The sequence below is a fragment of the Tachypleus tridentatus genome, chromosome 3 (assembly GCF_004210375.1).
Source record: "Tachypleus tridentatus isolate NWPU-2018 chromosome 3, ASM421037v1, whole genome shotgun sequence".
Lineage (NCBI taxonomy): Eukaryota > Metazoa > Arthropoda > Merostomata > Xiphosura > Limulidae > Tachypleus > Tachypleus tridentatus.
This window is the reverse complement of record NC_134827.1, coordinates 23,873,490-23,900,649: the sequence shown is the minus strand read 5'-3', so window position 1 is coordinate 23,900,649 and position 27,160 is coordinate 23,873,490. Positions and strand designations below refer to the sequence as shown.

The following is a 27,160-nucleotide window of genomic DNA, read 5'->3' as shown; positions in this document are numbered from 1 at the left end:
TTTTATGAATGATCAAAAGAGTGAAACACATTCTAATTACTAAAGTGATAAATCATTGTTTTCAAATATCGAATTAAAATACGTAGCGAAAAGTGAAAACATTTGTTAAAAAGCAAATGCATTGAGATTATCATCCACTAAATGGGGTCTAGTAGATTGGCTTCAATTAAAAATGATTAAACTTTCAAAATTAATGTTTATTTGCTTGTGGTAAATTGTTTTAACTATATTTAAAACTAAACAGCCATATAATATAATTAAAAATATCATAAGAACTATATGTTTTCAATATTTGTAGTATATATATATACACACACACATACATACATACACATATATAATATATACCTAAATACATAAATTCTTGACCTACTTTCTTTTGGCGGAAGGCTACACAATATTCTATCTCAGGGCAGCTGGTGTGGGTATTAACAGTTTTTCCAAAATAAAGCAGAGAACAACCAAGTTAATTAACCAGGTTAATCTTCAGCTTGATTTAACCTAAAGATAACCAGTGTAGGTTGAAATGTTGTTCTCTGCTTTATTTTGAAAAAAGTGTTAATATCCATACCATTTGTCCTGAGATACATTTTTACTTCAAGCTGGTTTCTCGTCATCATGAACTACACATTAACGTATACTCATTCACTATACTTCTTTATAGTGTTCAGCTAAAACTTCATTCACATAGTCTAGTTCATGCAAGTACTCAGTTATATTAAGTTTACATGAATAATTTACATATTCATCTCATAAAAATGTAAAAACAACATCTCACCAGAAGTGTTGGTATTACAATAATCCTTCCCTTTTATTACATAAATCTGTACAAATAATATTGTAAAAAGTAATTCTGAGGAAGTAATGCATATTAGATGAAATTCCAAATACGACATAATTAATTTACTAAACGTATTACATTATTAACTTGAACAATACACTCGTGACTTCTTTATAATTTGAAATACTTCTCTGTATCTCAGAACGGCTGGTATAGGTATTAACACTTTTATTGATAAGGAGAGAACAACGTTTCGACCTTCCTAGGTCATCTTTAGGTCAAGAAATATTCTCTGTATTAGACCTCTTGCTGCATAACTACTCAATACATACGAAAAAAATAATTAATTGACGATCACATAGAAATTTATGTTTCAATGACTCATAAATTTGTTTGTTTGTTTTTGAATTTCGTGCAAAAATATATGTGGGCTATCTACACTAGCCATTCTTAATTTTGCAGTGTACGACTAGAGGGAAGGCGGCTAGTCATCACCACCAACTACTAACTCTTGAGCTACTCTTTTACCAATGAATAGTGGGATTGACCATCACTTATAATGCCCCCACATCTGAAAGGGCGAGCATGTATGGTGCAACGGGGATTCAAACCCACCAACCTTCAGATTACGAGTCGAACACCTTAACCCACCTGGCCATAATTTAAATTCCTGTTTGACTTATATTTGTTAACAGCTATTAGGATGATAAAGTACTGTGTAAATAAAAAATGGAAATTTCCATGGTAACAAACATATTTCTTAAAACATTATCAAATGACTGTCTACCCACTTGAAATATAACCATTTTATTACTCGGAACTACCTTTATAACATATTTATTCTACATTTTCTTCTCAAATAAATAAATTAACAAACTCATATTTGCATAGAATATTATATATTCTATCTGTATAACAACTTACTTTCCTTGGAAATAATGTTTATGACATAACATTGAAGAAATGAATCTTCTACTAATGTTACGTTATACAAAAACTGAGCTTCAATTGAACTATATAAGTTCTTAGGACTATGTAATAGGCCTTTTATCACATAAGGAACATAAGAAAACATAAGATATTTTAAAACAATTATATATAACCTGAAGTGCATTCTGATTAATAAATGTCAGATATACTCTATAAGAAAACCTGTAAAATATGACTTTAGATTAGAATTTTCAAGTAATTGTTGAAAATTTACATTTTTAATATATATTTAAGTAGCTCTGCATTACTGAAAATTTCTATGCCTAAATAATTAAATGTGAAATCAAAATGAAGGGAACTGAACAAAGTCATCACAACCATATCAAGATTAAGAAATGTATAGTTGCACATTGAACACATTAGTCTTCTGGCAAATGATTTGTTTAGTCTTTTACTCATGAAAACTTAAATCACTGTTTAGAACAAACACTATAACTTTGTAGGATACCTGCTATTCAAATCTGAAGTTCAGTAGAGCTCTCACAATTGTTATTAAAACAAAACAAAACAAAAAAGTGAATGAACAGAGATCTCCACCTCACAGTAAAGCAGTCTATGCAACAATACAAACACAAAATTAAGCAAAATCCATAAAACAATTCAATGATTACAAATTTAAAAAAGAAAAGACAAAACTGATCTAAATATAGTACAACAAATATTTAAACTAAAGATATTTAAATATTCAGAATGTCAAAAGGAATTTAGATTACACTGTATAAAAGAGTGCATCATTGATTTTAGGTTTAAATGCATTAAATGTGCAAGGTAATTACAGTTCACACATGGTAAAAGATAAACATACACAAGTTTATTCTGTAGAAATATTGTCGTTCAACCACCTAGTTTGAACACATTTCTACACAGAACCTACAAAAGATCAAATGATTGTAAAAATAATACATCAGCCATTGCACTGTCCTGACAACCAACACTTTTCTACAAAATTGTAATTACTTCTTCAACTCTTAAAGTGTTTTCTTTGTCATTTAGTAAGAAGTTTTTAAAGTGCTGGTATTAGTATTTTCAAGGTGAACATAAACTTAGGTGCACATAGTCTAAACAGTCAAGTTTAGTCATCCTAGATTTGAACTACTGGGCAAATGGAAGGCAGTCAGTTAGCATTACCTCAAAAAGGACCTGTCTCATTCCTGTAACTGAATAACAGATTGACTATCACTTTTATAACATACCCAGAACTGAAAGTGTTGAGCATTTTAAGTGGTATATTGTCTTAAACTTTTAGCTTTGTGATTCACAGCTTAGGAAGTTCATAAAGAAGAGTTAGATTTTTCTTTCAGTGATAATTAAAAATGCAGTGGAAGAAACAACTATAACAAATTATAATATCAGAAAATTTTATCCACCAACTGGTTAATAGTTTCAGACCCCCTGAACTATATGTATTACCTAAGGACCATAAGTACAATTTTCTCTGCAAATACAGTAAACTTACTTTTCCATTAGCCAATTGGATGACTTGTCCCTATTTTAGTGTTTTGGATATACCAGTGATTTTCAAAATGTAATGAACTCCATAATTTTTCAAATAAAACTTAAAATCACATTAATTTAACCAGAAGATCTGCTTCTCAATTTTAAAATTATTAACATATTCCAATATAAATTGTTAGAAAATTATTAGCTGTCAACTAGTTATTATTCCAGAGGTGAGTGTGTGTTTTCTTATAGCAAAGCCACATCGGGCTATCTGCTGAGCCAACCAAGGGTAAACGAACCTCTGATTTTAGTGTTGTAAATCCGTAGACATATCACTGTACTAGCAAGGGGCATTATTCCAGAGAGTGTGTGTTTTCCATTATTCCAGAGAAGCCAACCTTGCTCCTCACTACCTTTGCACCAACTTTTCACTACTAATTTTTAGCTGCATCTGGAACCTATTGTTAAAAGAAATCAACAAAATTGGATTCATATTAATAACCAATCAGATGTGAATACAGTTAGAGATCTATGTTGTGTCATTTATTATTTCCATTATACAACAGACACCATTTTCCTTCATCTACTCCAAACCTAACAAAGGACTCAGCATAGAAATGTTGTCTTAAGGCCTAAAAAATCCCAGAGAGTACTTCAGAATAACTTCACTGGGGTGATAAACCACACAAGAAGAAATACAGAATAAAATGGGATATGGTACATCAATTGTAAGAGTGTACATATATCAATAATATTCCAGTTAGTTCCTAACCTATATATATATAACAGTTATATCATAACATTAAAGAAGGCACAGCCTTCAAAAACATAATGTGAACATTATCTTATAGCCATTTATATAATGCTATATGGAATAAAACACTTATGACTGTTTGAAATAACATGAAATAAACATTTTAATGGAATGATGTAAAAAAGTTTACTAAATTTATTTATGCAAATAAACATTTCTGTTAAAAAATTATTTGAAAATAAACATTTTTGTGGCTGAGAATTTCTATCTGAACTGAGACTTTAACTGCATGCAAGTTGAAGAGGTGAAAAAATATACTATCTTAAGGCCTACAGAACACAAACATTTCAAATTAGGGATCAGCTGCAGAGACAACAGTAGAAAAAGAAAGTTGTAACTGTAACGACGTTCAGATGGAGATTACTATTCCGATCACAAGACTCTAAGCTGCAAAAAAAGAGTTCTATAGAGAAGGCATGATCATAGATAACACTAATTATTACTTACAAATGGGTATAATCAAACAATGTACATTATAAGGATACGTAACCACAATTAATTGTTCATTTGTTACCTTCAAAACTGTGATGTTGAAACTAACAAGTTACTTACAAGTGCCGAGGATAAGTTTAGAGTTGAGAGATATTTATTTTCTTACTATTTTTCAATTTTTTTCACAATACAAATGAAAACTGGCTGTAATGTTGCCCACAATGAATTAACCAAACCAACTAATATTATCCTTACTGTTCTTTTCCACTTACATCATAAACATACAAATATTTTCATGTATTTGATGTATATTATACTTTTCATCAAATTACTTGTTAACTTATAAGATCTTTTTAAAGTTGACATAGTTTTTCCAGTCTCACGATTTATAGCTTATTAAAATTAAAACAAACAACTAATGTCTTACATCCAAGTATTAATACTTGCAAAAGATGAACATTATTCTAGTGAACATGTAAATTACATGAATGCACATAAGTTCAAAGGTTTTTGAAGGACAAGTAGCAAAAAAAAACAACAAAACAACAACTGCCAATCACTATGACCTTAAGAAAATTATGTACATGTGATAAGTATAGCAGTCAGAAACATTCTCAACATAAAAGGTTAATAGAGAAGTTTTCTCACATAAAGCTTTCTAAAACAAAAAATACATCATTTCTTATCATATCTAAAGTGTTAACATATATACAGCTAATATCAATTGGCTGAAATATTCAGAAACAACACAAGATAGTTAAAAAAAAATATCTGGTTTTGAATAACTTATTGAAACACAGTCCAGGTGGAAGCTGCTACCTCAGGCATAAGAAGAGCTGTGACAAGTGTAGATACAAGGTTGACAGCATGGTTGTCTAAAAGTCCAATCCCACTGATGTGTTTAATTTCAACTCCCCTGGCTGCTACAATTTTTCCAGTTCTTTTATTCAAACCTGAAGAAAAAAGCATGTTTAACTAATCATTAATGTGTAACATTTAAGAAAAATGTACATCACATATATATGTACGTGTACACATTTTTTATTTAAAATAAATTAGAAATTTAGCTGTTATTTAGTTAATACTTGGAACTGATGTTAAATAAAATCAAATCACTGCTGTAAGTATATTTGTGGTTTCAGTATATCAGTGTAATAAGAAAAAGAAAAACTAGTTTTCAGTGAAATACTTTGAAACTACAGAAATTAACGTTAAAACCAACCTGCAGATAATGGACATTAGTGAGCTACAGAGAATGTTCCAAAACAAGTCAAGACGCATTAATGACAGTTGTAATTTGCAATCTGACAACTTATTGTATTGTACTTTTACACCTGATCTGTAAAACTAGGCAATTAGCAAAATGTGATAATCAATTAATCTTGGGTTCATTAATCAGTTCTATTCAACTAATCAATTATTTCCACTAAATATTTGGATAGATGAAATAGATATAGTCAGTAATAGTAATAGCTACTAATTTAGATTAATTTATTACTTCTGTGAATTATGACACTACTAATTTAAGCTTAATGACACTGAATTGATAAAAAATAATAATGAAAAAGCATAATTAACAATATCTTTGATTATTTGGATAACTGGAATAATCAAATACACTAATACATGGAAATAATAATTTCAATTAATCAGTTACTTCATGTGAAACCAATCTGTGTAATCCAACGGTTTATAGTTACTTGATTATAGTGATTGAGTCAGTCATCCAGCCCCAAAGACAATTAATCAGTTACTTCATGTGAAACCAATCTGTGTAATCCAACTGTTTATAGTTACTTGATTATAGTGATTGAGTCAGTCATCCAGCCTTAAAGACAATTAATCAGTTACTTCATGTGAAACCAATCTGTGTAATCCAACTGTTTATAGTTACTTGATTATAGTGATTGAGTCAGTCATCCAGCCCCAAAGACAATTAATCAGTTACTTCATGTGAAACCAATCTGTGTAATCCAACTGTTTATAGTTACTTGATTATAGTGATTGAGTCAGTCATCCAGCCTTAAAGACTTGATATAACAAAACAAATGATTCTTCTTGTTGGCGGTAACTGATAAAATAACATAATGTTTTGAGACAACATGGGACCAAGTGGTTCATCTTGACTGTTTCACACTCTGAACTAACTTAAAAAAACGTTTAAAGCTAGCCCTAACCATTCATATACTTATCATGCTTTTTCTTAAACTGATTTAAATTTACTGCCTCTACAATAGCTGAAGGCAACATCCTCCAAAGGTCAAGTACCCTGAGAGAAAAATAAAATTATCTTAGTTGAAGATAACTCCTACCTTGCCAAAACTTATAGTCATGTTCCCCTAGTTCTACTATTCTCACTGTTAAATATGAACAAAGATAATGCATAAACACTATCAATTTCTTTCACAATTTTAAAATACCTCAATCTGATCCACCCTTACTCTTCTTGTTTTCAAGAGAAAACAATCTGAGAAACTTCAACCTCTCCTCACAGGACCATCCCTTCATACCAGGTACCTTTCTTGGAACCAACTTTAATTCATATACATAAAAAAAGGGGAATGAGACAATTTGTAAACATTTCATCAAATCAGAAGTAAATCTGTTTGAAAATGCTAAAACTCTATTCACCATTTACATTCTCTTTGTAGTTTAGAGGATCAATATAACAAACTGTATGCTAAGAAAAGGATGAATAGGATTCAACATCACCATCTTATGAAACAGACCTAGCTACTGAAAGTAACACCAAGGGCTGAGTTCAGTACACAAATGTGACTGGATTTAGTAAATGAACTCAGCTGGACTTACCATGTTACAAATGAGAACTTTAGGAAATTTAAACACAAAGCCACTGAGAGGTCAACTTGCACATTAAGCAGAAATTAAAGCTGTATCAATACTCACAATGAAGCTCTTACTTACCCTAACATTTTAGCATCTTAGGTAAACAGGTTAACTGCCCATATTAATTACTTATTCTAAATGTCAGATCTGTTTAAAGATTTTTGTGAATATAAAATACATACTACAGGAGTGTGCACGTGTGGCACTTGTATATCATACTTTCACATGGTAAACTTAAAATCTTAATCTGAACATTGTGCTTGTCTCCATTTGGGAAAAAAAGCTAAGTAGATATTAATAATTAAAAAAAAAATTTCATGCAACATTACAAAATGTGAAAATTACATATGCTGCTACTCTTTTGCCACAACTTAAAATACCTTTCTTAAAAAAATTGTTTTTTATAAGCTTTATTCTATAACTTAGATAACTTTTAAGTTGCTTCCTTGATAAAATAAGTTATTTTTGAAAAGGTCTTTTAGAGTTTTATTTTCTATTTGTTTTGGTTGTACATTAACAAACATCAATATGTGCATTTAAACTACTGACAGGCCCTTTTCACACCTACTAATCTCTCTGTCCAAATGCTTTTTATTGAAGAAGATAAATAAACCAATTTTAAAACTTTATAATGTAACACCTTCCAGATAGTTATGCTGATAATGGAAAAGAAAAGAAGAGAAAGCATGTTTGATAAGATCAAATTAATTCATTTTTGAGCATTTAACTTATGTAAGGACTATATTTTATCTTTGTATCTATTGAAACATATGTATTTGATTCAGAATATTTCTGTTCAGTTGAAAAGAGGAATTTAAATACATTTATTAAAGATTAACTGTCAATTCAGATCCTGAAGAATGACCTTTGACATCACAAAACAAGAAGAAAAACAGAAGAGTTCAAGAAATATAATGTTTGTTATTATTTGTATCAACAGGTGTAACTTTGTGTGTTTTGGTTGTTTATACAAATATGTGATTTGTTTTGAAAAAAACAAAAAACAAAAGGTGACAGGAAAATAAAAATCCAAGTTTTTAACTGCAAACTAAATTTATTTGTAGATAACACAAAGCTACACTACAGACCACCTGTGCTGTGTCCATCAAAACCAGTTTCTGGCAATGTAAGACTGCAGAGTACAAGATAAGTAATATGCAAATTATGGGACATAATGAAATAACATCAAACCTGAGAACTGAATAGTTGCCCCCAGTAGTGAATCCACAAATGATCCAAAGAAACCAGCAAATGTAGCTATGATGATAACTGGCCACTGTGGTATGCTGGTGAAGAGATGCTCTTCATTGTGAAATATAAGGTGGGATATATAGTAAGACGTTCCAATCAGTGTCCCACCAAAGGCACTAAACAGAAGACCAGGTACTGACACTCCACCATTTGTTCCTGATTGTGTTGAAAAATCAAGTCATGTAGACATCTTGTGATGATCAAGAAACACTAAAAAATTTATTGTACCTTTTTAACTTACTTAATAATTGTACTCAGATTATCACTAAAATCTGACGATACTGATAAGGCATGATTGTGTTAGTTTAGATCTCTTGTCACCAAACTTACATTTACAGTGCTGTCTTAAAACTTTGAAAGAGTCCTTATGGCTCCAAATTAATTCTGAATGCCTTAGAAAGGCTTAATTGAGCTTAAGTTTTCTTTAATCCTCTCTCCTGGAAAAACAGATACTAGATACAAAAAGTGTGGAACTGTTGGAAAAAATAGGAATGGTAAGTGTTTCAACATTATTTGATGAATGATATTGTAAAGAAAAACCAATAAAAACCAACACACTGATAAATTAGCTGTACAAAATACAATTAACTAAAATAGAGGTAGACATAGTCTACTGATGTCTCCAATCCTTGGAATAAAGCTTAAGAATTTTAGCAGCTATGAGAGAAACCTCACAAAATATGGAATACGCAATTCAAATTATTTTTGAATTTATTGAAGTTGTTAATATTCATAAAGACTACATTAGAAACCAACCATTTTCCATTTACCTGTGCAATGTCACATTTTTGAGAAAATAGTAATTTGGCAGACATAGAGGAACCACAAACTGTTTATCTTTAAATTAAGATATATTTGCTTAACATCTGTATTATCATGTGTATCTTGCCCTGTAAGTGAAATGCTTATAATGATAAAACACTGACACTAGGCCACAAGATTATAGAATAGTGCCTTGTGATGCTCAAGTTTCATGTTCATGTGATCATCTTCTTCTGTAAGGGTTCACGGGAATCACAACAATATCAAAGTCAATCAAATTATTTCAAATCATGAAATTCATATCATTAAGGAAATTGCAGGAATTTTCAATAAAAAATTAGACTGAATTTATTTTATTACTTAATGAATTATTAATTCTGAACTTTTCTGTGTTGTAAACAACAGCATTTTGAAAGTTCATGTTTGTAGCTTGCTTTCTTTCTTTCCTCAATTTTACTTAGAGATAATTGATTGAAAATAAGTTATTAGAAGTGTTAAAGTGGTTATAAAAAGGAAAAAAAGAAAACAGAGTGTATATTTCAGGTAGGCTATTTTTGTTTAAGGAATTTTAATGATTATCGTAGTAGACTAGGAAATAAATCTGCAATGAGAAAATTCATTACTATGGCTATAACGAGGCAGCACGGTTCAAAGGACAATATAAAATCTGTGGGAGTGAATAATGTTTCCAATGGCAGATATAAACAATGATACGGAAGACTGACCATATGTGAAATCTCTTGACAAGGAAGAAGAGAATGAAACACTGAATTGTTTGGTCTAACATGGTTGTCACAAGAATACTTGAGATTTTAAAATTACCTGAATGTTTTATTTTTAACAAAGATCAGAATTTAAAATGAAAAATAGAATTTTTGAGTCTATAAGAAGCCTACATCTGAGGTGGCATACCATAGCTGCTACCTCTTTTGTTCAGCTCTGGATCTACCCTCATATAACTATCTATTAAAATAAAAGATACTAATAATTCCAATTGGGATTATAAATTTATCAAGTCATTCATTTGATCTGATAATGTAAAACGACTATAGTTTTAAACTGTAAATATCTAATAAGACTATTATGGGCAAGAAAAACTATTCTAAATCCCAAATAATTTTTTGATTGAAAATTAAGGCTAGAGTTAAATCACTTGCAAGTTATTAGCTTAAGTGTTTCACTTTTTTAATATAAAACAAATAATCAAAATTGGATGTTTGTTTTCAGAAATTTATGGAAAGTTACACAATGGTTAGCTGCACTAGCTGTTCACACTCTGAATCGGTAGATGAAAAACAGCTGGCCAACAGCACTCACTGCCAACTCTGAGCTATTCTAATTGAAGTTCTAGGTCATACCCAACTGTAAATTATCACTTATACTGAAGACTTAGCTGAAACAAATTTTACCTTTGGGAACTTTTCTCAAGTTTGTAATTAATATTGGGTCAGCTCTTGAAAAGACTGGACCAAGCTCTGAAGCCCATGTGTCACCATTTGCTCCACAAAGTGCTGAAATAACAGCAACAGTAAGCCAGGAGCAGCTGAAGTCATTATCAAAATTAATAGGTCTCTCTCCCACACCACATTCTATCATCAAAAGAAGAGCCAGTTCAGAAGCCACCCCTCCATTGCAGACCACTTGAACCCAATTTCTTTCACCTCCTGAATTTGTAAAAAACAAAAATCACAAAAATTGAACATTATTACAAAACAAATGATGGTCTCTCGCACAAACAAATTCTTTGTAAGTTTTAATTGGTAATATCATTTGTGATTTTCAAAAATATCTATGTTCTTAATTTCTCTTTATTTGTTAAATTACGTGCAAGTTTCTGCACTGAAACATATACTTGAACAGCAAAACTAAATTTAAAGCTACAATATACTGTTACCAATTTTAAGACTAGGCTAAATTGTTACTACTGTAATACTTGAAGTAAAAAAAACTAAAATAGATGACTTGGAGATTAGCCTAAATGGATGATTTTCATGTTATGCGAATAGCTGAACCATGATTAAAGGTAGACTGTTTTGGTGACTGAAACTTCTTTTAAATACATGGTTATAGGTTACTGAACAGAAATAGATACTAAGAGGAGGATTTATATAATAAGTGGCTCTGTATGTAAATTGTGAGTTACATCCTGTTGAAGTTGAGGATATTGTAGTTAACATTAAAGTGACTGAATCAAATTGGGTTTCTGGTAGTGGTTTTAAATGGAACTTGACACAGACCATCAGATGCAACTGATGAAATTACTGAGAAATTTTACAAAGGGAAACATATTAGAATAAAACCATGAGAAGACAGGTTTTTTTAAAACTATTTAGGAAGGTTTTCTTTACTTGGCAAGGAAATCTGTAAGTAACAATGCTATTTTAGGTTTGTTACCAACTTCTAAAAATTAAATGGTTTCAGAGGTAGAGATTAGGGAGCACTTCTACATTTGAAGGATTGTTTACTATTTAGGAATTTGCAGATAGTCCTCATGATCTCAAAGTTCACCAGGTGGTATTCAAGAAGTGCCATTTTTTTCCTTTCTCTTATTAACAGAAACTATATGACAATATCTGGATAGTAATTTCTGAAGGTGTGGTTATACGGTGAAATGATATGAGCATCATTTCATGAAGATGTGATACAACTGTATTGATACATTGTCAGATATAATTTATGTATCTTTATGAAATCTGGCAAACTTTCAGCAAACATTATAAGAAGCAATACATGCAAAGTAATATAAGAAATTAACAATAACAAAAGAGGATATTTTACTTCTCTTGTCAGCTGCCATTCAGTTGATCAAACCTGAAAATTTGAAAGAGCACCTTAAAGTGTGAAGTCTTAAATAAGACAATGTTAGTAACATAGATAATAAATTACAGACAAGACTGTCAAACTTTGTAGCAAACTGCTGGCAAAATTTTAGTGTCTAGATATATAACTATTGCAACATCAATATTTAGATATGCACTATGCTGGCCACTATGATGCAACATGCACCCCTAGTAATCACACATTAAATATCACTCACATAGAGAATTGAATCTTTTGACTTGTTTAATGCTGATTACACAGACCTGTGATGGTATTATTGTCTTAAAATTTTTACATGTTCCACAGTAATTTCAGTATGCTGAATCCAAAAATGATATCCATTTTTCTCCATCAGCTACAGATATTTCACAAAACATCATAATTTCATACATAAAGGAAAGAACACAACATGTAATTTTGAGACTAATAGGTGTAGATTTCATAAAAAATGTGAATGTATATTCGTTTGACATTAGTGTCCATCACTTTTCTTCAGTTTGTATGTCTATTAACAAACATAATAATAATCAATGTTCATTGTGGTAAATGAAATTATAATTTGATCTAGGTAACAATTTTTCTTTCCAGCCTGTTAAAAGCCTTTATGTGATAAAAAAAAATACTATTTTCAAAAACTGCATTACTGAATTATGGAAAAATCCATTATTAAAACCAAAACAACGTTTATGAAGTTTAAATTTGGAGGCCTGTGTTACTTGAACAAATGTTGTACCAAAACGAAAAAGCATTATATATGTAGCAGATACTTTTGAGCATTAGATGAGACCATTTAGGTGAAGTACATGGGGCTACATTTAACAGCTACATTGCTTCAATACAGTTTACTGAATGCCTAATGTAGTAGAAGAGAAGTATTACAATTAGACAAGTATGAATTGTAAAATGCATGCTAACATTAATAATTTTGAACTTAAAAACGATCAGTGGTGCAATTCTACACTTACCTCCTCTCACAGGTCATACATTTAATTAATCAACAATGTTGTTAAAAATATATATAACTGATAAGTAGACTTTCTCTTGTAACTATTTGTTGTAGTTGAAGGTCTGTACTTATTTTCTAATTAAACTGTCAATGTTGCTATGTTCTGTTTAACTGCTTAATTATGATTATCTTATTAATCAACAGTTTTTATTGGTAAGATTGAAAACTTTAATGGATTGTAACTGTCTGTTGAGAAAGAAATATATAAGATTTTAGCTTCTGTATGAAGACTTTCAGGTTGAAACAACAACAATTTTATATTGAGAAAGCTTTGATTTGTTTTGTTTATATCTGCTGCAGTTCTTTTAATTTCCAACAACAGGAAGTTTTGTCAATGCAAGGTTAATGCACATAGCCATACGAGTATTACACATTATATCAAATACAAGTATATAAATGAAGCACATTTTTCCAATATTTATAATATAAATTTATGATAACTGTTCTATATAGTATATTTTTAAACTACAATTAAATGTTTTATTCCATTCATATGGATTGCAGATAATAGGATTTTCAATTAAATACAAACTAGTAGTTATTTATCAGTAAATAATATGAATTAGTACCATGAAATGATCAAACATTCATTCGGTAATATGTTATGAAGGTTTACAGGCCAAAATATACTCTTTACTATAGCCACACAGTGATAATTTTTCAATTAAGTTTCACATTTTACTGGATAAGTACATCAGGAATAACACGATTTTATAACAAATTTAAAAAAACAAATTTTAAATGAATGTAATTAGAATTATCTGTAGTGTAACATGGCAAATAAATTAATTAAAGATACTGATAAATTTTTAAATATTCAAGATGTTCGTACTCTTTCAATAGAAAAGGGTAACAACAAATAAACGGCCAGGTTGGCTCTCAATGTGGACATTTAACTATTGGAAAGGGTTCAAAGAACGGCTACTAGAATAATACCTGGGTTAGAAAGGTTGTTATACAATGACAAGTTGAAATTCAGAAAATAAAGTTAAAAGGGATCTGAGTGAAATTTTCACGGTTATTGAGGATATTGATAATATTGATGCATTATCTTTCAGGAGAAACAAATATCAATTTTGGTAAGGTAGGATTCATCTTCACCTAAGACAGTTTTATTTTTATAACAGGGTAATTGGCTTTTAGAATGAGTTGCAGCAAATGGTGGATTCAGTAAAATTAATAGAAGGCTCAAAGAATAATCAAATGGTAAGTGTTAGGTTTGATTTTCTTTAAAGTTTAATTTTGTTTAGTTGATTGGACAGCTTACATTGATCCTTGTTGTCCTTAATTTTTTTATGTTTGTGACTAGAATCTTTTTGAAAGTTTAAGACATTATTTAAACTATATAAAAGTCAATTAAGCCTTATTAGCACTTTTAAAGAATTTTCGTATTGGAAGACATGTAAGAGATATGCTGTAAGTTTTGTACAGAAAGAGAATTAGTAAGTAAATGAAACTGTTGTATTAACATTTACTGCTAACTTAATCTTATCAGCAAATTTAGATGAAGACATAAAACACATTTGTTATTATTAAGTGGATTAGACTTTGTATTCTGATTAAAAAAAATAACTAAATAAAAAATTACCCAACATCAGACACCTTTCCAACAATATTTATTAAATCATCCTTTATTAAGTTATAACTTATATAATTTCTGTAAAACTGGGAATATTTGTAACAGATACATTTCAGATGTTAAAAAAAAGTCAAGATTTTGTTAATAGTTAAAACTAGCAAAACTACTTTTTGTGAAAGTTAAGACTTTTTTTAAAATCTAGTTTCATAAAAGAGAAAAAATTGATTATGAATCTCACTGATGTTTAAAAGCATTCAACCAGAGAAATTTATGGAATTACAATTCTCATGTACATTTACTGTTATATACTTACCAAAGTTAAAGATTTGTATGAAGTGTGGACAGAGTTTAAATATGTAAATCACATAAAATTTAAATATGTATTAGTAATTTGTAATGGTTGTGAAAAGAAATAATAAATTAACCAATCATAAAACGTTTCAAACCTTCTTTAAATTCACTGTCGTATTTCTTTTTTTGCCAAGAGCGAAATCGTGTTGCCTTCGAAGATGACACAAAGAAAGCCAGCAAGCAAACAATAAATTGGTAATTGCTAACTGTTAGGAGAAAGCCAACTAAGAATCCTGTAGTAAAGAACAGTGCAAGTTTTATTCTCAGACAAAGCAAAACATGCATTTAATATATACTGCAAACAAAATCAATGTTGTTTCTATTTTTAAATTGCAATTTGCCTTTTCTAATCCTTATAAAAATTTAAATTCATATTTCTACAGTATGTTTAATGAGAAACAAATGAATAACAGTAACCATCACACGTTATTTAAGGGTATATTTATTCTGTATTCAACTAATAAATATCACAATAAACATTCTTTCCAGTAAAAACTTTTCAGAGATGTAGGAAGCAAATTAAGTAGGATGCCCCAATAGATTTACTTGACTGAGCAAAGTAAGGAGATTTGCTCTAAAGACACACCCATTATTACACACCAGACTCAAAGTGGTTCAACTTCCTACACCACTGCATTTGATAAATTATATCACAATTTATGAAACCTATACTGCGTACAATGACACGGGTGGTACTATACAATGACACAGGTTGTACTATCAAGAAAATTTAATGCAAAATAAATTAAAAAAAAAACAATACTAACAATTTATTTTATTATAAGAAAACCAAACAAACCAAAAGTTTTTATGCACTTTAAACTCAAGTCCTTATTAATATTCATGTAACATAAGTTTATCAGAATAAAATCTTAAAATAAAGAACCAAAATATGTGATTGAAGCAATCGCATCAAGAAATTTTTGAAAGCTTGAAATGCACATTACACATACTAGCAGATTTTAGAAATTATAAAAAACTGATATCCTTTTTCGTTCCTTACATGGTATTCCCCTGTAGTTCAGTGGTAAACTTTAGTACTTATAGTGCTACAATGTTTGGTTTCTTTCCTATGATAGATAGAGCTCAAGTAATCTACAGTGTAGCATCACTGTAACACAAATGATCATTTGTGTCATATTCTGGAATTAATTTTTACTTACATAAAATCAAAATGTTTATACTTGTTGTTTTTTTTAGCACTATACTTAATGTAATGATGCTTTACTTCAATAAATTTATGGTATATTTTGACTTTTTCTAAAATTTCAGTCTTATTTGTTCATCAGTATACTAGTCTTGTTCTTTAATAAACAACAAACTGTTGTTGAAATGGCCAATTTGCTGCTCGAACTGGTATGTTATTTAATTTCTAAATCCTCTTCCATAAACCAAAATGTCATCTAATCACTAATTCACTACAGCAATGTCAATAATTTTTAAATGGTGTCACTTCAGAATAAAAAAATAACAAAAAACACTTTTGTGCAACGACTACAAATTTGTTTACTTATAAAGAAAAGTTTTATGTATTTAAAATAGACCTTAAGCTTGTCTGTATTTTTTCACATCCAATACTCAGATATATTCAGCATCATAATTGCTCAAATATTAGAGATAGCTCTTTGGGTTCTTATGTCAACAAAATCCAATATGTAGATAAGTGAAAAAGAGACTGGTGTCATGTTTAACAGTATGAAGACTGTTAAAACTGTTAACATCTCATATAGAGAGTACAATCAAGAAAATTTCAAGTTTACTCATGACATAAAGAAGTTTGTAAGATCAAATGAACTCATGTTCATAATTAGTGTACCATCAACAAACAAATTTCAACTTTTTATAACATACATGCATACTATACCAAAGTATTTTACCGATGTTTAGCATTATTCATCCTATTCTGAGCACTAAAAGTGAAATACTGAAAATATTTTAAAATATAAATCAGTTGTACTGAATTATATATAGAAAGACATATCAAAACACTTATCAGCCAAGATAAAACACAGTACAATATTTTAAGTAAAGTACGTCCTCACAACTGTATCAAACACTATTAAATGTGTGTGATTAATACAGAGCATCTAGAGATCTGTACAAACAAATTCTGAACTGAATTTCTTTCTGTAAGTCTCACCTGAAGCAGCACCTGACCAAGAAACACTCCTCCCTTTCAGACCCCAAGCAGCAACAACCAATGGGATTGACACAGCCCAGAAAATCCTAGCCAGAGAGGGAAGCTCTTTTTCATAAGCTAAAATGAAAATGCAAAAGTGTGAAATTCTTTTGAATAACTAAGGAAATAAGTGTTTTATGTGAAAATGGGAGAAAAGTATGCCACGACTAATGAGCTAATAAATCTATATTTTCAAAGCACAGGGAAATATGATTATAGTGCAAAAGACAATGGACATGGAGAAGATGAGGTTACACCCTCATTACTGTTTACTCCAATGGAATTCTTAGTTACAAATACAATCATTTCCTTTCTGGTGAACATGAATCTACAATACCACTAAAGGAAGTGTGCAAATAAAGGAAATATGGCGTGGAAAAAGAGGAAGAGCAATGCATTAAAGGCATACAAGAAAATTTATTCAAACTTGGAAATCACATGCAAGACATGAGACACTGTTGATGTACAACAAAGACAATAAGATTGTATTCTCACTGTGAATGTACACTATGGTTTAATAAACATCTAGATGTACCAAATAAAAATCCACCAAGGGAAGTAGCAATTCTAAATGAGAGAAACACAATAAATGGGAATCTGGGGAAAAGAAAACATACAAAATGTCAAGTGATGAGCTTAATGGAGCAAATTGAGAACACAGACAAGGTATAAATAGTGTTATAGATTAATTAAAGTATCTTCAGTTCTGGTGATGCTGCAGACAGGGGCATAACTATGTCGATGCATCTAATGCAGAGGGCCTGCATCTGAAAAGGGCCCTTCTCAAAATATATCTGTATATATTCTGTCTGTGTGTGTATAATGTACCAAATCTGAGAGCAACACTCTATCTGAGCACTTTGTGTAAAATTTGTTGTTACCTTCATTGATTTGACCCTCTAGCTGTTAAGGGTCCTTGATCTATTATTATACTGGGGCCAATGACTGTAGATAAAATTCCTCTTTAAGCTATGTCTTCATACAAAGGCAGAAATGCATAAAAATAAAGGAAAATGCTAAAGAATTAAATAAGCTACAAATAAAACAACACAGATTACAAATTTTAAACACAAATTATCTTAAACTCCTCTGCACTAAAACTAAAAGAATTTCTGAAGTATCTGTAGACAAGTTATGCAATATGATACAAACACAGAGAACCTACAATGTAGAGAATAGTTTACATAATTATTGATACATTTTACAATAATATAGGTGAATGTTACAAGAGATAAATCCAAATATCTTAAGATGATCAGGTATGACTCGGTACTCAGAACACTACCAGAATGAAAATACATTTTGCTTTTGGGTTGGCTTTGTAGATATATTTTTAAAAGTTTAGTTTAGTAAATGAGACAACTTCAATGGAACAAGAGGTCCCTTGTTGCCCTTAACTGTTATATTAACCAACTTGTAAACATGGTTGTAGATAGATACCTGAGAGACAATAAAAGATTTCCCTAAACAGTTCAATCATGTGAGTAAAAATACTAAAACAGATTGGTAGACATAATGGAAGAGAGTTGATGCAAATGCTGTCCCAAAAATAACTGAATGATGGTTGAGTCCTAACACTTAAGTTACTCAGTAAGTTATCTCATAAATTTTAAGTTAGATGTAGACATACCTATCAGTTAAAGAAAAGTAGTAAATCCACTTGTTTTGATAAAATAAGAACCAGATAAATGGCAAACAAATATCTCTGAAAATTGTACCAAAAGCACATAGTTAAATACATGTAGGTGCAGTTACACACCAATTAAAACACTGAACAAACAAGTACACTCAAGAAAATGGTATTACAAGATGGTGCTGTTATGACTTAGTCTATTTGAGACTTAAGGATTTCATTATATGTATATTATATCTACGTGTATTATATCCACCACAAAGCTCTTAAACAGAAGTTAGTACTGAGAAACTAAGATGTTTTGCCATATATTTGTGCTTATTATGAAATACTTCTCACTAATAGCTAGCTGGTAGTTTTCCTGTCTAGTCCCATGAAAAAAAATGGTAATTATGGTTTACTGGTACTCCATGTACTTGTTGATAAAAACTTAATGACAGAATTGAAGGTGGCCCATTGGAAGTTAGAATCTAACGTTTTACTTTTTCTCATGAAATAATCACGTTGGAATTTCAAGATCATTAGTTGTGTTACAGTGTCACAAATTGTAAATGTGAAAACATATATAAAAATATAACTAATTTGTTTAAAAATTTAAAACAATAAGTCAGAGTTACAAGTTTATCTAATGATCAAAATAAGGGGAATTATCTGGTAATTCAGTTTTACTTCTTCAGGAATAAAAACATTTTATGAGGAAATATTTATCTGCTAAACTGCAGTGAAAATGTAAAAAAATGATGGCTTGTCAAAGTGATCACTGTATGTTTTATATTTAACTTCTGAGAAAAAGTTTCAAAAAGTTGGGTTACTGAATTCTGTTGTTCCCTTTAAAGATGTACAAAGTTATATAAAAAATTAGAAACATATAATTAAGTATACTTTTATTATTCACATACTGTTCAGAGATTCTTTCAAGATAGACGCATTTAAATTAAGAAGTATGTTTTTTAAGTCATATATCATTTACTAGCTGGAGCACCTATCTATTGGATAGGTGAAATAAAAACTCATTTCTGATAAAGGATAGGAAATTGTGCTTCTATTTTCTCCTCAATATAATAAACATTACAAGTACAATAAAAGTATATAAAGGTACCAACACTGAAAAGAAAATTGAACCATTTTCAATAATTCTATCAAAATGAAATTAGATGGTAGGTCCCCCCCAAATCTCATCCTTTATGTCTGTGTCAGTTTTGATGCTGATTAAGAAATGTGGAAATATATGAGGAACACACACGTGCACATGTTCACATTTATTTTTATAGATGATAGAGGGTCCAACCCACCCCTTCACAACCTTCTTCATGTCATCTAATGTCACTGTGTCAAGTTTGGTGCTGACTGATCAAGAAATGTGAAAATGTATAAGGAACAGGTGGCTGAAAGGTTTGAACAAGCAGATGTATAACTTAGCTTTTATATTATAGATCGCTTTGTTGATTAAAAAAACAACAACAATTAAATCTAGGAAAAAAATGCTATTTAAATGATCATTCCTGTTGATTGTAAAGAATATTATTATTATATACTTTCAATCTTTATGTTGACACTAGCATATTTCAGAAAATCAGCTTCCATAAGCTTATCACCATGTACCACATGGGTACAACTGATAGTACCTAGTGATGTCGAGAAAACCCACTTGTAGAGAAATGTATATGCAAAAACGGCTCGTTTGGGTTGAGAAAATATTTTACATAGAAGAGCGAACAACGTTTGAAGAAGGTCAAACGTTGTTCACTCTTCTATGATAGTACCTAATATGTGATTTCCAAAACAAAATTTAAATTTTTTTCAAAGGTTCTTAATACTAAAATAGTTCCTTTAAAATACATGAAAACATTTAATACAAAAACATACACTCAAATCAAAGTAAAACATACAGGAATTTGAAATGCTTAAATTTGTTAATAATATATACTTTCTGATTAAATTACAGAGAACATAACAGGAAAGACCAACAAGAACTTTGAGTTATATCATCATCATTATTTAAATTATAAAATAAATAAATATTGTTTAATCAACTCTAATGAGATATGTCCACCAGCATTATCTTATTAGATAAGTACAGCAGATTAATGTTCAGAATGTGTGAACTCTACATAAGTGGCAGATAACCCTAACATAACATTTTTTATACACATTATGTAAAACTATAATACACAATCTTAAGATTTTTTTACAGGTTATGTCAGCAAGAATTAATATAATTGTTCTATTTTAATTGTATCTGTAGCTTCTGAATTATCATAAAAATGAAGTTTAGTTTTCTTATTCCTTACTGGCAGTCGGAACAAACAAAATTACATATCTAGACAGAGTTGTACATTCACAGTAATAAAGTACTTCAAGCCACTCACTAATACAAGTAATAGAATACATTTTGTAAATGTAAAGTGATGTGGGAATAGCAGTGCCAAAAATAATAAAGGTATGATACTGTTATAGATTAGAGTACAATCCACTCTTCATTGAAATGAATAACTTAGACAAGTATGATAAATGCAACTTGACAAGGTGAAAGTGCAAAATGTATAAGATGATTTTGCTGTGAAAGTTATAAATAGGCTACTTGACAATAAACTTTCTATCCTTTCACAAGCACATGCATAATTGTTGCCTAGTAATAAATCATCCACATTTTAACAAATAATAAAAAATAGTTTATAGCAGTAGATATGTCAGTGCCAAAAATAATGCAATCAAGGATATAGGAATGATACAGTTATACATAGATCATCCCCACGTGACTTTCAATACTAAAATTTACTGTTACAGTGTAAAATGCATAAGTACAAAATGGTTACGAGGTTGGTCCATTTGACTGACCTAGTACCAAGAGTTTTTAATAATTACGTTTTATCTTAGCTTGCTTTTCCTTGTACATAAGTTCTAGGCTCTTAGTTGACTACATTGAGATCTACTCTGACAGGACCATGATATTATTATAAACCGTATATCATTACTCAGGAATACTTAACGTCCAACTGCAGTAATATTAAATTAAAGTATGCATATTTATATATTAGGTTCCTATATTCTTGTTTGCATTCTTATTGGTACTGTCACTCCTATGTCGATTTACATCGACAAAATGGTTTTTATCAGTTGTTTTATGACATTTTTTTTCCTGATTGAAAGTTGGTGTATTCTATGAATGTGTGTAGTAAGATTTAATATGAATATTAATTCTTTGTATTGATCACATATAATTCAGGAGTTGGCTCCCTAATGACACAGATTGTGTAGTGTACAAAACACTGGATATCCTTTATGTTAAAGTCATCTAATGTTCATGTATCATTGGCTGGTAATTCTTGTTTCACCCTGAACTTAAGCTTTTTAGAGGGACACAAAAGTTTTGTACAAACACTGATATCAAGGGGTAATGACAACATAATTTAACTGTTATTTTTGTTACTACTTGTTATTATGACTAAGTAATGACATCATGCACTGATCAGAAACACACTTACGTTAGTGATAAATTATTTGTATGGATATCTCACCAAAACAAGTAAAAAGATAAGCAAGTTGGTGAGTTGGTCATTTTTTGGTTTGGTATCTTATTAATGGTTTCTTGCCTTATTTAGTAGAGAAATAAATTAACATGAGTGTCAACCACCTGATGAAGTAAAACTCTGTCATTGTTAATTTTTCATCATGCAGACTCGTATTACATTTATTGAGTACCTTTGCCATCCTCATATATAGAATTAACAAACTCAATGATACTGATGTAGTAAAACAAACAAACTGATTATTGGACTCCATGACTCAACCAAGAGGATATTATGATAATCTTTGAAAATTTTTTTAAAAAGAAGAGATTCCTGGCCAATTTAGAATATTATTAAAGTGCCAGGGAACATATAAAAATATGTTAAAATAATTTAAATATGGTTTGGTTCTGAATTTTGAGCAAAGCTATATGAGGGCTATCTGCACTAGCCATCCCTAATTTAGTAGTGTAAGACTAGAGGGAAGGCAGCTAGTCATCACCACCCACCACCAACTCTTGGGCTACTCTTTTACCAACGAATAGTGGGATTGACCGTCACCTTATAGCACCCCCAAGGCTGAAAAGGCGAACATGTTTGGTGTGATGGGGATTTGAACCTGCGAACCTCACATTATGAGTAGAATACCTTAACCACCTAACCATGCTATGCCATTTAAATATGAAGTATCAGTACAATATCTTTATCACAAAATATACTATAAACAGTTTTAAGCGATAACATACATTTATTAAAGCTTCACACCAGTTTGTTAGATGATGTAATTTCTGTCATTTTTCATAAGATTATATACTTCAGTGAAAACAAAGTTGGATTTTATTCTTTTACTGAGGTGTGACAGGTGAAAAGTAATTGTGAAATTCAAAGTATTGGGGGCCTTAGTTTATGTCAGATTACTATTTACTATAAATGGATGTAAAATTTTTAGTTGTTTTATCCTAGACAGCTATCATACTACATACACTTGATTCATGTGGAAGACACTATGATGATTAGGTTCAAAAGTGGCCTTTATGACATTTGATATCCACATGATGCAACAGTAATTTAATGAATAGATGTTCCAGGTTCAACTTCTAGTTTATAATGATTCTAAGGTTTCAAAGGTAAGGTTAAGATTTTAAGATAAAATGTGTGTGTATGTTTTCTTTTAGCAAAACCACATCAGGCTATCAGCTGGGCCCACCAAGGGGAATCGAACCCCTGATTTTAGCATTGTAAATCTGTAGACTTACCACTGTACCAGCAGGGACTTCAAGATAAACCAATTAAACTTTTAATAATTTTGAGACTCTTAATTTGGCATGACAAATTAATAAAAAACTTTTTCATTGTTTATGAATTTTCATATTATAAAAAAAACAGTCAAACATACTTGAGATATACATACACTGATGCCTGTAATAAATATAAGGAGAAGGAAAATCTTTGAATTGAAAAGGTTCATGTCATACATAGCTAAACATTTAATTAAGTTGTACTTTATACATTTATCTATAATATTTATAAAATGTTTGTTTGTTTTGGAATTTTGTGCAAAGCTACACAAGGGCTATCTATGCTAGCTGTCCTTAATTTAGCAGTGTAAGACTAGACAGAAGGCATCTAGTTATCACCATCCACCGCCAACTCTTGGGCTACTCTTTTACCAACGAATAGGGGGATTGACCGTCACATTATAACACCCCCACAGCTGAAAGGGCAAGCATGTTTAATGCAACAGGGATTCAAACCTGTGACCCTCAAATTACAAGTCGAACGCTGTAACCCACCTGACCACGCCAGGTCTACTTATAAAACGACATACATACTGTTATATGTTTTACTTTCTCCTTTCATCATTTTATGTCTTCTTCTAAGTTTTATATTTTATTTCCTTCCTAAGAATGATATCGGAATATTTTACATAATACATATTCATTTTATTTCATTGTAAACTACCTGCCAGTCGTATCTACATGCACAAGCCCAGTGAATTGTTTGATAATGGTATACAGCAAGACACAACCCATACAACTGTTTTTTAGAGAAAGCTACTTAATGAGTTGTTCTATCATTAAAACTGTCAATAATGTTAGTACTTATGACTTATTGGATTAACTTTTCATAGCAAATGCATGTATATATTGTTGCATGGTATAACAAAATAAAAATCATCCATTTGTTTTTCAATAGTATTTTATTATTACTTGCAATAGGGTTATTTTAAAATGAGTTTACTAAAGTTTTGATAAGAGTTAAAAAAAGGATTTTTGCTTTGGTTTTTGTTGTTGAGTGTAAACCCTTTTTCAGTATAAAAAAAAAAAAAGAGGGTTTTTGAACATTATCCTGGTAACATGTGCTTTAATTCGTGTATACCTCGATGAAAATATTATATCTTCTTTTTCATTCATTTGTTCTAGCTTGATAGATACCCAATAATTAAAGGAAACACATGAGAAATGTCTGAAACTAATGGTATTTTGTAATTAATTACTACATCAAGCACCTTGATATCGTTGTTACTCAGCTAATCAATTACTGAGACTAACATTATAATGTATATTGATCTTCATGCAAGTACAATTCTTTCCTAGTGCTAGTTGAAAAAATTGTTTCATGGTGTGTATTTATTAATAAAAATCTCTTTAGATGGGATTAACTCTGAATCAGGTTTCTAAACTCTTAAAGTTGCCTTAATCACATTGGGGAAGTGAAGTCCTGTAATTGGCTATCATTCAGTGCCACAATAAGGACTAAATGGCTGCTAAGTAAGGTCATGATTTAAGTTCCAACCTGAGGAAACCAGATCAAACCGTTCAACTGGTCAATGTTTAAAACAACACTACTCAACTCTTACAAGTTCACCCCAACAAGATGAAGACATTGGTAAGATTACCAATATGAGATTAAGGTTTAATGTTTTTCTGGTGGGCCGTTCATTGAGAAACAAAGATTAGAGGTTACTACTATCTCTAACTCAGTTACAGTGATGACTGGGCCTTTTTTGGTTTTAAAAGTTAACCTTGAACTATATAATTCATATGACTGTTCTTTATTTAAATTATCTCATGATACACCAATTTCTACGTAATACGGTGAGATATACATTCCGGAAAAGCCAGAATTTACATATCACCAAAACCTTTCTCGAACTCTATAGATTAAAATTGCCATGTGCATTAGGCTACGAATAATATTATTGCCGGTAGTTGTCATCTTAGTTATATCTAATAACAACTATATTTTCAAAAATTACCCTGATATTAAAATATATATCGAAAGTATTATATGAAAGTACCAAATAATCCTGTTACACAGTACACAAACCAAAATATTAAAGATATTAAGAGAAGACATGCAAGTAAACAAGCCAAAATCATGTTGATAAAGTCTCAACAGTCAGTCCACATGTGATTGATAATGACATCTAGCGAGTTATAGAAAAATAAATATATATATATATTAGATTTCTCTCTCTCTCTTTTTATTGGCCCGGCATGGCCAAGCGTGTTAAGACGTGCGACTCCTAATCTGAGGGTCGCGGGTTCGCTTCCCCCTCGCGCCAAACATGCTCGCCCTTTCAGCCGTAGGGGCGTTATAATGTTACGCTCAATCCCACTAGTCGTTGGTAAAAGAGTGGCCCAAGAGTTGGCAGTGGGTGGTGATGACTAGCTGCCTTCCCTCTAGTCTTTCACTGCTAAATTAGGGACGGCTAGCACAGATAGCCCTCGAGTAGCTTTGTGCGAAAAACAAACAAACTCTTTTTATTTTTTTTATGTAGCTCCAACATAACAATTCATACAATGGCTCCGAACTTTCTTCAACCGAGTTTTCTCCAAAGAATCTTCAAGAATAAACTTTTAACATCTACTTCTGCCATCTCTTGACAGGTTAGAGATCTAATTACAGTTTAAGACTCAGAAAGTTAAATCCTTTCGTTTGATGTATTTGATCGCGTCCAAGTTTTCATTTACTCTAACATTGTCTGAAAAAAGTACTTTGAAAGTAGGTTGGAAAGGATTCTAATAAGTAATAAATTCGAATTTGGTATATGCGCGCCTCATAACTAGTACTGATATAGCTAATAAAAAGGAAAGAAAAAAGTTCGCATAGATTAATTTACTCTAATCTTATCAACAATAATTTCAAGTGCCGCAGCTGTTTATGATTTCCTCTTGTTGTTGTTGTTTTAATTACTAGTAACAAGAACACAATGCAAAGGATGTAGAATACATTACTTAAATGTTTCTTCATTATTACTCAAATAACAATGTAATAAATAATGAAATAAAAACAGATATTGTAAAATATTACTGTCGTATAAAACCACTAACGACAATTTTGTGACCATCAGATATCAATCGTTGGCATTGTTAGTCATATTTATTTTATTTTATTAGTTTATTATGCATCATTTTTCTAGAATCGCTTACACAACAATGTGTTTTCCAATAATTAATGTCCATGCAATTATTCCGAAAATTTTTCGTACTTTCCAAATAGATTTATAGCTTTAAATTTGCTTTGCTGTTGTTGTACGAGTAACATTATTCATCATTTATATTAGACTGTCTAGAAATAAATGTCGGAATACTCACATGACATTTAGAAGCTGAATATTGAGTAACTTATCGTTGGTTCATTGGTTTAATCCAATGTTTGTCGTTTACAGGGTGTCTTAATTGTCTGCTATTTCAACTCTACTCAGAGTAAATTTTGCAACCTCAAAGGCAGCATGGATAAGAAGAACTTTTGTCTGATTT

The 27,160-nt window shown here is 30.5% G+C and overlaps 1 protein-coding gene across 2 annotated transcripts; it reads right to left on the bottom strand.

Annotated features, from left to right (window-relative positions):
* Nucleotides 1–1,572: 1,572 nt before the first annotated feature.
* Nucleotides 1,573–25,808, bottom strand: LOC143246543 (transmembrane protein 19-like). Of its 2 annotated transcripts, XM_076493432.1 has the most exons (7): nucleotides 25,696–25,808; nucleotides 17,214–17,330; nucleotides 15,169–15,306; nucleotides 10,727–10,981; nucleotides 8,496–8,711; nucleotides 5,277–5,410; nucleotides 1,573–4,412 (listed from the first exon to the last, which is right to left on the bottom strand). In XM_076493432.1, the coding sequence occupies exons 1-7, from the start codon at nucleotides 25,775–25,777 to the stop codon at nucleotides 4,398–4,400; spliced, it is 957 nt and encodes a 318-aa protein (XP_076349547.1). In that variant the 5' UTR covers nucleotides 25,778–25,808; the 3' UTR covers nucleotides 1,573–4,397. The 2 variants fall into 2 exon arrangements, with proteins under 2 accessions (XP_076349547.1, XP_076349546.1); XM_076493431.1 differs by having other exon boundaries at nucleotides 1,573–5,410.
* Nucleotides 25,809–27,160: the final 1,352 nt, after the last annotated feature.

What these genes read in the sequence shown, in the direction of transcription:
- LOC143246543 (XM_076493431.1), bottom strand. Translation starts at nt 25,777, where the DNA reads ATGATTTTGGCTTGTTTACTTGCATGTCTTCTCTTAATATCTTTAATA. An exon ending in CTGTGTAACAGGATTATTTG is followed by an intron (nt 17,331 to 25,695) that starts GTACTTTCATAT and finishes TTTTCATTTTAG; the next exon opens with CTTATGAAAAAGAGCTTCCC. An exon ending in GGCAACTATTCAGTTCTCAG is followed by an intron (nt 5,411 to 8,495) that starts GTTTGATGTTAT and finishes TTTTTTCTTCAG; the next exon opens with GTTTGAATAAAAGAACTGGA.